Genomic DNA, 10,918 nt, shown 5'->3' on the forward strand with positions numbered 1-10,918 from the left:
CTCAACTCAGTGACCCTGAGACAGAGTTGTACTGAAGGCTTAGTGATGCTGCAGGGATCTCTATCTGTGCCTGTCAGATACGCTGCTTCTATGGAAGGGTGAGTGGATTACAAGATTCTGCTGGCTTAAAACTCAAGGGACCAGCCAGCTGAGGCTGGAGAGGGGTGTCTGTGTGTGTGGGTAAATAAGCACAGGGCACAGTTCCTCCAGCCCCATCTGCATACTGGCTAGCCTGTGCCCACTTCAAGGGGAGGCAAGAAGAGGCTCACATGGATGCTTCAGTCATGCTGGGGCTCTTTGCCTCCAGTGCTCCTGGTCTTACTTGTTCTTCTCTCTTTTCAGAACCAGCAGAGCCACATGGAGGACAGACAGAGACATGGGCTTGATGAACGCCATAGGCCTGCAACCCCGAAACCCCCCTACCTCTGTGACCTCCCAGGGTACCCAGACCTTGGCACCTCAGCTGCAGAATGCCGAGACTCAGACAGAGAGGGAGGTACAGGAGCAGGAATCCGCCTCTGCAGGGACTGGGGAAGGTAAGAGCTCAAGCAGTCTGACACAGCTTACCTTGGTGAACGAAGAGTTTACATATAGCTTCCACATCTTATCAATGCATTTGTGCATTTGGGCGTTGAAACTGGATGATCTTAAGGTCCTTTCCAACCCAAACCATTCTGTGATTTGAACACTCCTGTTATATCTTCAGCAAAGATTTCTCCAGCCTAATTTGCCTGCAGCCAGGCTGAGATATCAGAAGAGTGACTCTCTGTCCATCTTAATGGTGAAGTTGTCTTTTTTACATACTTGTAGAAGGCAAAATGAACTCTTCCCCAGAACTTTGTGTCTTTGTAGAATCAGCTGTACTGGCACCACTCCTCCTGAACTCTAACCATCCATAAAGCTGCAAACTGTTAAGAATTATCCTTTCTGCCTCTCTGTTAGTTTAGCTTGGTCCTTCAACCTCTGCATCTAAAACCTGTGCAAGATTCACAAGCTCAGCACCTGGACACAAAATAAAATCCTGTAAATCACTTCTCACAAAGCAGGTGTGAATATTCTGTTTAGTCTGGTCAGTGAAGACTTTGATGAGTGTCCAGTTCCAGCTATACAGAAATGCCTCTAGGGTTTTCCAGTCCAGGAAAACTTAGTAACACATAAAGAGCTGGAAGTAGCTGATGTGCAATTCCTATATGAAGATAAAATCACTGATATTTTGAAACCATGATGGTCTTGTCCAGGCTTCCTGTCTCTATACTGTAGCATTGCACTTGAATCCAGTTCTGAAGGCCTGCTAGGATGGAGTTGAGCAGTATATATATAGGAAGGACAGAGAAAATTGAGGAGACAGTTTTGAAGTTGTTGGTTCATGGTGAACCCACTTATCTTTGGGAAGCAGCCCATGACATGCTTGTTTGTGACTGTATGCTTTCTTGTGCTCTGTCACTCTGAAAGATGCTTCTTGGCATGTGACTCTTCCAGAGTTTCTGCTGTGCAGTATCCAGCATGTATGATAAGGCTTTTTTTACTCTGATCTCTGCTCTTCTTTTCAAAGGCAAGTGTCTAATTCTTGAGCTGAGATGAACCTCTCTTGAAGGTTAGTACACTTGAGGTGTGTGAGTAAGGCTGGAGCATAGGAAATCTGGACTAATACTGAACTTGTGAGACCTTGTGTGCATACACTGAATGTGGTATGCAGACTGAGAAGAGGGGATGCTGAGGGACCTTCCTGCATCAAGGCTGTGATGGCTGATGCTGCAGGCTTGGAGGTTTTTCTCTGCTGTGTTAAACCAGTGGAATTCTCCAGTGCTGCTTCTCTCTGCTGCTGTTCTGAATCATCTGAAGGTTTCATTATCTCATTCTTTCTAGTTAACCTTTCAATTTTTAGAACTAGGTCATGGGTTTTAACTAGACCATTAATGAGATGGGGAAGCATTGTCCTTTACCAGTGCCTTGGGCAGGGTGTCTCTACAAAGAAGCAAAACGTAACATTTGAAAGAAAGGAAATGTAGATAACAAACCTAGGACAGAGACCTTTCTTTGTCTCCGTTTTCCACTTGGAAGGAGATTGGCAAGTTCCACATCTGATGCAGTTTGTGGCTCAGATGCTGACTTACCACATGTCCCCTTGCAAGTGGGTCTCACCTGCAAAATGGGCTGTCACACTCCTGTCTCTTGTAAGGAAAAAAGGAATTATTCCAGGACAGATACATGCACTGGAGATGAGCCAAGCAGTCTTTGCCCTGTAGCTGATCAATTTTTATGTCAGTTACATCCTCAGTGGAAATTCCTCAGCAAAAGCTCAAGGGCAGCTCAAAACAGGGAGCTCTCAAGGCATTAACTATTGGAAGGATCATGTAGGATCCAAAACCCCAACTCTAATCTATGGCAGAGGAATAGTACAAGGACCCAAAATGAAGCAGAAAGGCATATTTTCAGCTGCTGTTAAACAGCATCTCAGCCAGTTAGCCAGGGACTTGTGACATCAGTACTCTGGTTCATCCAAGAGTCTTCATGCTTCACATTACACTTGAGCCCTATTGCACTCCTTGTGACATTAAGATGACTGTTTTCCCAGCGTCATAAACTCCTGTGATGCTCATCCAGTGTGTTCATGCAGGCTAGATTAGACCCTGTGCTTCTTTTCTGATGGTTAATTTGCCCACTGCATCTACCACAGCTCATCTGTTGAAAGGGAAACTGTTCCCTAATAGCAGGATCTAGGTGTCAGGGACACAAAGGAAAAAAGAGCAAAAATGTGCTACAGTGAACTTGGTGTGTGACCTAAGGCAAATTATCAATCATCTACCAAATGGGAATAAATCTTCCCATAGCACAGTACACCAGGGGCTATGCAGATTAATTAGTGTTTTGTATGGGGTTTTAAAGATGTAAATCACTACGTAAAGGCTTAGCAGCATTAGCAGCAGCAGAATGGATACATCAGATGTGATTCAGAGCAATGTAAAGGAAAGTGTTTTAGTTATCACCTTGTCATGAAGGGATAAAAAAAGAGCAAAACCCTTTAATGTTTAAAAAAAGAGAAGGAAAGGGTAGTGCTACCCCCAAGAGTGGGTTTCTGTCCTGTATCACATCAGCCCCGCTGCTGTGGGGAATTCTGGCTCAGGGCATTTCTTGCAGATATGTGCTTACTGTACAAAAAAGAAGTATGCAGAATTGCATCAGAAATCTAATTAAGCTCTGTGCGGGTATAAATAGTTTCCTTTTCTCATGCAAAGCTCTGCGGGGACTTTGCTGTTCTGATTATCTTTCTACCTCCTTTGGAGGAATGAGTATATAATGACTTTATTAGAAGCGAATCCCTCTAATGTCTGTATCTTTTTGGTTTGCAGCAGTTGATAGCTGCCTTGTGAACTCTGCTCCCAAGCCACACATAAACCAAAGAAGTTAAAACTAGGAGAGATATCATGAATGTCTAAAACAGTGTTTCAGCTGTTTCCTAATTATTTAAGCTGACAGACATAGTGGAAATAGTGATGGAGCTGTAACTTTGAGGCACTCTTAATTAGAAACAATCTGTTGGGAGTTATTCTATGCTTTCCCTTGCAAATGGACAGGGATGACGGGGGAGGATCTGTGTTCGACTGGCAAGTTAAATCTCACTTAAAAACCAGCAAACATTTCTAATGAGATTTAATAGTCCAAAGCTTTAACCTTTAGAAAATGCAATTCCTGGTCCAGGCTGGGTCAGGCTGTGGCTGCCACTTGCTCAGGCTGTGGGATCTATGGAATAGGGTAGAAGTGGCAGTAACTGTCAGGGATGCAACTGCAAAATGTGCTGCAGGCTGAGGGAGAGGGACCTTTGCAGAGCTGCAGGACACTTTTTTGGTTATGCACCCATGCTATCCCCTAGCTATTTACTGTATATCCATACATCATTCAGGTAATCCAGTTGCATAAAACCAAAAAATACCCCACACTTAAAAAAGAAACTTGATGGAAATAGCTGGAAGGCAGTTGTCATCTCCTTCCCTATCATCTGCATTGTCTTTGGGGCTGAACAATCTAGCTAGCTCAGTGCTCATTGTTCAAGTAGGCACACATTACAAACTACTGAATTGTAGCCATCTGAAGGCTTGCTGTCAGTGGATTGCTACTTTGCCTGTCTCTGGGGGAGCAGCATATTGACTACTGTCATGTCATATACAGATTTTAACCTATTTGCTTTAAGTGTTGCTCACCAGCCAGCACAAATTTCCATCACGTCCAGCTGCTTTCAGAGGTTGCAGCAGATACCTTTGAGAGGAAAAAGGGCTGTAAAATGAAGGTTTGGGTTTGTGGGCTTCAGTCTGTTCAAACTGTTAGTAGCAAAAAGCACATACAAGTGAAACTTGCCTGGTATGAGCAAAGCATCCTGAGGATACTGAAGGATGCAGATGCAGTGTGCCTGCATGTGATGTAACTTATTTAATCTGCAACATTAGGAGCGTGTCAGTGGGCTGCATGGGCAGGAATACCCTGTCCTCAGCCAAGCCTCATGAATGATAAAGAGAAACATGTTGTTTTACATTAGCTGAACATGTTCCTGCAATGCTGTTGTCAAATGTTATGTGAATTTTTGTGTGATTAGTGTGGAAATGGGAATCGAGACACCAAGGATCAGCTTCCAGATCTGCCTTTTATTCTCCAAGTAGGAATGTGGGTAGATCCCTTAGCCTTTCAGCTGCCTATCCATCTGTAAAATATGTGTCATACATACTATAGAACTGCAAATTTCAGATTCTCTTTAAAAGCCCTCTGAAAAGCACTACCTAAAAAATAGAATCAGGTTCTAGAAGCATGTACTACACAAACCTTTACAGTGTGAGCTGCTCCGAGTACCTGGCTCCCTTGGGATTAAATTATGGGGGCTACTTTTAAACTCTCATTACCAAAATAAGTTTCACTCATAGAAATCACCAAGGTGAGATATTGCTAAGAGGATTTTTACAAGTCAAAGCTGGTGTGTGTCTTTCCTGAGTTCTGTGGAGCTGTTTGATTTAGCTGCCTTAGAAAGGAAGTGTGAACCCTCTTCTGAGCTTGGCTGGGTAGAAGAGTAACCAGTAGTATTTCTTCTGGCACTAAGGGAGATGTGTGTATTCGTAGCTGGTTATGCTGTGCTCTGACACTCCCGTTCCTATTCTTATGCAAGGAGTGGATTAATTTAAAAATGGTGATATTTTTATCTTTGAGCATCTGAATTAGTGGGTCAGCTCACACCTCCAAGCTATTATTCCATGTTCTCTGAAGACTTACATCTCTCTCCGGTGCTTACTCTTAGTTCTAATTCTGAAGCTTTGTTTGCAAGCATGGCTACTGACTACTCCTGGGTTTAGAAAGAGGAAAGCTGAAAATGGGCAAAAATTCAAGAGCAGTGTTGGTATATCCCACAGCCTGATCTCATCTCTGCTTCTGCGGGCTCTGCTCCTTATCAGGTGTGTGCTGACTATGCCGAGAGATAAACAAGTTGTAATTCCTGTAAGTACTTCAGAGACCACTTCATTTAAGAGTGGAAATGCTCCTGCCTTATACCCAGCTCCATTGAAAGTATGCCAGATGTTTCTGCTTTGTAGGCTTCTGTGCCAAACTCGGATCTCGCTGGAATAGCATGGCAGAGGACTTCTGAAGACAAATGCATTAGCTAGGGAGCATTTTGTTAAATGTTGGAGCCAGTCAGCTAGATGGACAGAAATTACTCTCCAGAGTGATGTTTTGTGTCTGTGTTTGGGATAGATGGGGCGTTGGACCTCTGGAAAGGTCGCTTCAGTTAGAATAGAAAAGATTCGCAGGAGCACAGCACTGGGGACACAACACTAATACTTACTTGTATTGCAGAGAGAACCATGGGTGATGCTTTTATGTCCTGTCAGGCACAGAACTAGTGTCTCAGTCCAGAGAAAGATAAGACTGTGTCTCAAGATTGCTTCCTTCTACGTGATGGATTCTGGTAGAGGGACAGCTTAGGTGGAGAACGAATTGGCAAGTGTTGTGCTTACAGTAGTACTTCACACATTGGTACTTCACACACTGGAGCTGGTTAGCTCAGTCTTCTAAATTTTGTCTGTAGTATACTATGAGGTTTTTCTATATTTTTGCATTCTCCAGAGAGTCAGAAAAGGCTTAGAAGGATGAGAGCTTAAGATAAAGGATTTGACAGAGCCTGGGACTTCAGAATGTAATTTTGAGCATAAAATGAGAGGAATTGCTTTCTCCATATGGAGAATTAGATGTGCTGTCCTTGCCCTGCTCCTGCACAAGCTCAGATTCATGCTCTGAATATGCCTAAACCCTCTGGAATCTGACAGAAGGGTCATGAGCATGGGGTTTCTCTCTGTTCTGGTTTTGTTCAGCTGGTGGTGCAGGGAATGGGGTTTGGCCACTGCAGCAGGTTGGAACTTCCAGCAGCCTGGGGTGTGGGGTTTACAGCATTGCTGCTGTTCTGGGTAGGTGCCTGTGTGCACACTGTGAACCTCCACCAAATGGAAGTCAGCTTATTTCACTTGCACTGAGCACTGATGCAGTCTGCACTGGCAGCCTGGCGAAGGAACGAGTGTGGGAGTCACCAGGCAGTAGAAACGGGCTCTATGTGAAGCTGTGCTATAGCTCAGCTCAGGGAACACACAGGAAGCTCAGCTCTGAACCAGGCAGCCAAAGGCATTGTCAAGACCTGCAGGGAGGGGGAAGGGAAGGACAAAAAGGTCCTTGGTGGCTGCTTGGATGGTGTCTTTCTGGAATATCCAGCACTGCTGTATCTCCGTGCTCCTCATCTGAAGGTCTGTGACTGCTGTGGCATCAGCCCTTGCCTGTTTCTCAGCAAGCAGCTGCCTCAACTGGATGTTCAGCTATGGCATGTGGTAATTAAGGGGCAGAGAAGAGCAGGGGGTGCTTTGCTGTGCTCTGCCTGCATGAACTCCTCTCGTGAAGCACATGCTTGTAATGCTGAGGAGCACTGGCCAGAGATCCTTGCTGACTCGCTGTTCCAAAGCTCCTGTATTGGGCTGGTTTATAGTAAATAATCTATCAAGAGCACAGTACCTGCTGCTGTTTCAGGACTGGTGTAGATAAGGCTGGCTGGCTGGCATGTCTCTAAGCCAGGTTGCACATCTTGGCTTTCTTAAGCTTCCCCTCTGACCTGGCCAGATGGTTGGTAACAAAGTGCTTACACCTATATCCTCAGAAGGAAGCGATGACTGAATCCAAAACCGTGCATCTAAAACCTTCCACTTACTTCTGCTCTGATTAATGCTTCAGTATCCCCTGGCATGCATGTTTCTCACACTGAAGTTTCCAGGCTAATAGCTGCCTCTGTTCTCAGTCTTTGTGCAGGTCAGCCAGGCTCCTAGTTCATGCATCAGACACAGCCTGAACAGGATTGCTCTGCAAGAGTTCTGGGTCAGGCTGTGCCCAGGGGTATTTGTGCTCACTCTAGGCTCTGCTCCAGATTCTCATGAGGTTACTGGTGCCTCTGTGGTCTCACTGAAGCTCTGACCAAGGAGCTCTGTAATTGCTGTATGCATAGTGGATAGAGCAGGCTTACCAACTTCCTAGCAGAAAGGGACTTACTCTGCCTGTGAGGATTAAATTTGCCCTTGATGTCTGTAGTATTTCTACAGCAGGGCAGTATGGCAGCAGGCTTGCTTGAAGATGGAATTAGCCATACCCTGTGGTGGAGGAAGCTGGTTGTGTTCAATGCAGGTACCACTGAGGAAAGGGAGTAAGCTGTCACTGACAGACTGCACATCATATTAACCTCTCTATCCTCTGTAGTTACATGGTGTAGATAGTGCTGGATACCCCACTCTCGTGTTGGATACATGATCTCCACCCCACAGCCCCAGTCACTTTTGCCTTCCTACTGAGTGTGGCATTTTGGTTTCTATTGGGTTTTAACTCCTGCCTACATCCACTCTTGTTGACATTTGTGTGCATCTTCTGGGAGCCAGGAGAGCTTACGGCTTTCCTCTCTCATCTAATCAGCTCTGCAATAGCATCGTGGAGCTGGGAGTGAGATTTATCTCTTTAATAAGAATCATCAGGATCCCACTGTGGAATTGTTCTAGCAGTTTGTGATTACGGCTTGTTTTCCCCTGATGGTCTGGGTAGGGTTTGTAGCAAAAGGAGGATGCTGGGAAACAGAACGGGGTTGGACTTTCCTGCCATGGGGATTTCATTCTGACATGAACTGTTTTTCTGTGAGACTTTCTTCTTCTTCAAAAGTAATCTTCAGCAACCAAGGCATCTGACAGTGGCTCCTCAGAGCTCAGTACAGCCTGACTGTGAAGGGAGAGTTCAGAGATAGACAAAGAACTATAGATCTTGAAAGATGTTTTTTGCATTCCCTAAAGATACCAGTCAAGGGCAGCAGGAGCCTACATACTTGATCGCTCCTTGATCAATGGTGATGTGGAAGCACAGACCATGTTCTGTAGCTGCTGTCTGGTCCTGGCCTGTGTCCTCTCTGATAGCAGGGAGATGGCCTGGGGTGTTCTCAAACAGGTGAAGTAGAAAAGGCCACAGGACACTAACACCATGGTGAGATATTTGGTTTATTGCAGGGCAAACTGAGGTTTTTCCTCTTGCTTTGGAGGAGTGGCTGGGCTGTCTCTGCAGCTGTGAGAAAAACACACTGCTTCTGACTCCTCTTTTTTCCCCCCATTATGGCTAGATAAGAGCTGCTTCTCCAGGGCTTGGACATGCAGGTCTGTGAGGGATACCTGTGGGATTGGCCAAGATCTTCTTGACAGAGTTCAGTGCCTTTGGCACTCACCAAAAGTTACAGAAATAAAATGTTGGGTTTTCTCTGGAACAAACCCCATCTTCTATCCCAGCACATGTGCACTGTGTGGTGCATCCACCCAGCATTGCTTTCTCTTTGTGTTGTAGCTTGCCTTGTGCATCCAAGTCGCTTCTGCTTTCTCTTGCAGGTGAAGGTCAAGACTACGGGGCCAGTGGGGAGGATGCTCTGAGCAGGATCCAGAGGCTGATGACAGAAGGTGGCATGACTGCCGTGGTCCAGCGGGAGCAGAGCACCACCATGGCGTCCATGGGCGGCTTTGGCAACAACATCATTGTGAGCCACCGGATCCACCGCAGCTCTCAGACCGGTGCAGAGTCCACCGGAGCTGAGGGCACATCAGCACAGCAGTCCACCTCACAGCAGATGGCAGCTGAGCTAGAGGGACGGATCCTGTCAGAGTCTATGCAGCTCTCGGAGCATGGCCTGAGCCCGCGGACAGCCCCTGGTGGGAGTGAAGGACAAAGCGCTGGTGACCTGGACCTGCCAGAGCAGGCCCAGTCCTCCATGGACACTGAGGGACCAATTGAATACAGTGACCTAACTAATAATAACCATCTTCCTGACAGTACCAACTTCTATAGTAATGACAGCACCAGTGGGGAGTCGCGGAACAGGTAGAGATTGAGTTGTGTGTTGGTGCTACCCTTGTACTGCTCAGCAGAGACCTGTACCTCACAGCTGGCCAGGAGCTGGAAGAGCAGGCACATGTGGCTCTGTAAGGATGCTGGTGGTTCAGAGGGCTTCTCTGTCCTGGGTGGGTGGGGAAGGACTAAGGACTGCAAGGGAAGCCATGGGGAAGAAAGCATACTTAACTGCCAACATTCCCACTGCTGAAGAGTTAGCAGCAGTATGAAGCAGGAATATGAAGTGTACTGGCTGCACATCATGCAGATTTGAAAGCCCCTTGGGATCCCCTGAGCTCAGTCCTAACCCTGTAATTTGGTCAGTGTCATCCTCTGTAAAGCTTCTTTCCTTTCCTTTTCCTGCCCTTTTATGCCCAGGGGCTGATCAGTAGAGTGAAGAAAGGAAAGGGGGCCTGCAGCATCCTTCTGGAGACAGGCAGCCCTACTGGGCAAACCTGGGTGTGATGCTCCAGCTCCATTGCTGGAGTGGAGGAGTCTTCCAGGCCACAGGCCCACTCCATGGCGCAGCACTGCTTCCCCCTCAGTGTGGAGTTCTGAGACCTCTCCTGTCTGCACTGGGGTCTTTTCTGGGAAGAACTGGGCTTTGCCATAACCTGCATGGCTCAGGATGTGCTCATGGGTGGGGATCTTTCCTTTTTAGAGTTAGTGTAGTACTTGGCAGGAACCTCAGCAGAGCTGCTGTATAGATGGGTAGAGGGGGACAAGGGCTACTGCTCTCTAGTCAGGATGCAGTTCACACAAGGATGTTCTAAGCTGTGCCAATATTAACATGAATGAGCCATCCCAGTGGTTTCATGTTGCCAGGACTGAGCTGCACCTCCTTGGCAAGGGGGCAGGAAATGTCTCTCAGCTCCAGGCCAGGCTGTGAGGTATGGGTCTGTGATGTAAGGTGTTGCATGTGAAATCTTGACCTTGTACATGTAGTTTCTAGTGGAGAATTCCAGGCTCTGATACTTTGTTTTTAGTCTCAAATGTGATTTTCCTTTTCGTTTGTAACTCTCCATCCCTAGCAGGCTTGTGGAGGATGGGCTGGGAGAGCGTGAGTGCTGACGAGGGAAACACCAAAGATCAATGTCATTAAAATATGACAAACCCTTGCTTGACCTACTGTCTTCATTTGTGTGCTGTTGTCTCGGTGTTTGGCCCTGGGGATGGGTACAGAAGCTCAAGGAGGAAAGCAGGCTCAGCCTTTGAGTTGAAAGCCCAAAACTGGGAACCAGGGAGGAGCATGGTGGAGTCTTGATTGCAGATTGCCTTTTAATCAGCCTGGAGATGAGGGGGCACTTCTGTGTTTCCCATCACTCAAGAACTGCAGCAGGGAGAAAGAGAAGCATTTCTCTTGTCCTGCTAAAAAGGTATGTGGAGATGCAGCACTCTGTCTCAGGCAAGCAGAGAACCTTGCTGACCTCTCAGTGCAGACAAGGGGTGCAGTGTCTGGCTGTTCTGGATAAAGGAATGCATGTCCCTGTGTTAGCACTCT

At 46.5% G+C, this 10,918-nt stretch overlaps 1 protein-coding gene across 4 annotated transcripts in view; it reads left to right on the forward strand.

The window, feature by feature from the left end:
• Positions 1–10,541, forward strand: part of AMBRA1 (autophagy and beclin 1 regulator 1) — a 131,024-nt gene extending 120,483 nt beyond the window's left edge. For 3 of the 4 annotated variants that reach the window (XM_034061663.1, XM_034061665.1, XM_031053549.2), the window contains 2 exons: positions 343–536; positions 8,922–10,541. In XM_034061663.1, coding sequence (XP_033917554.1) covers positions 343–536; positions 8,922–9,412 — 685 coding nt within the window. In that variant the 3' untranslated portion in view covers positions 9,413–10,541. The remainder of the gene's footprint in view (positions 1–342; positions 537–8,921) is intronic. The other variant, XM_034061664.1, reaches the window with a different exon arrangement.
• Positions 10,542–10,918: the final 377 nt, after the last annotated feature.

Source organism: Melopsittacus undulatus, chromosome 4, assembly GCF_012275295.1.
Source record: "Melopsittacus undulatus isolate bMelUnd1 chromosome 4, bMelUnd1.mat.Z, whole genome shotgun sequence".
NCBI lineage: Eukaryota > Metazoa > Chordata > Aves > Psittaciformes > Psittaculidae > Melopsittacus > Melopsittacus undulatus.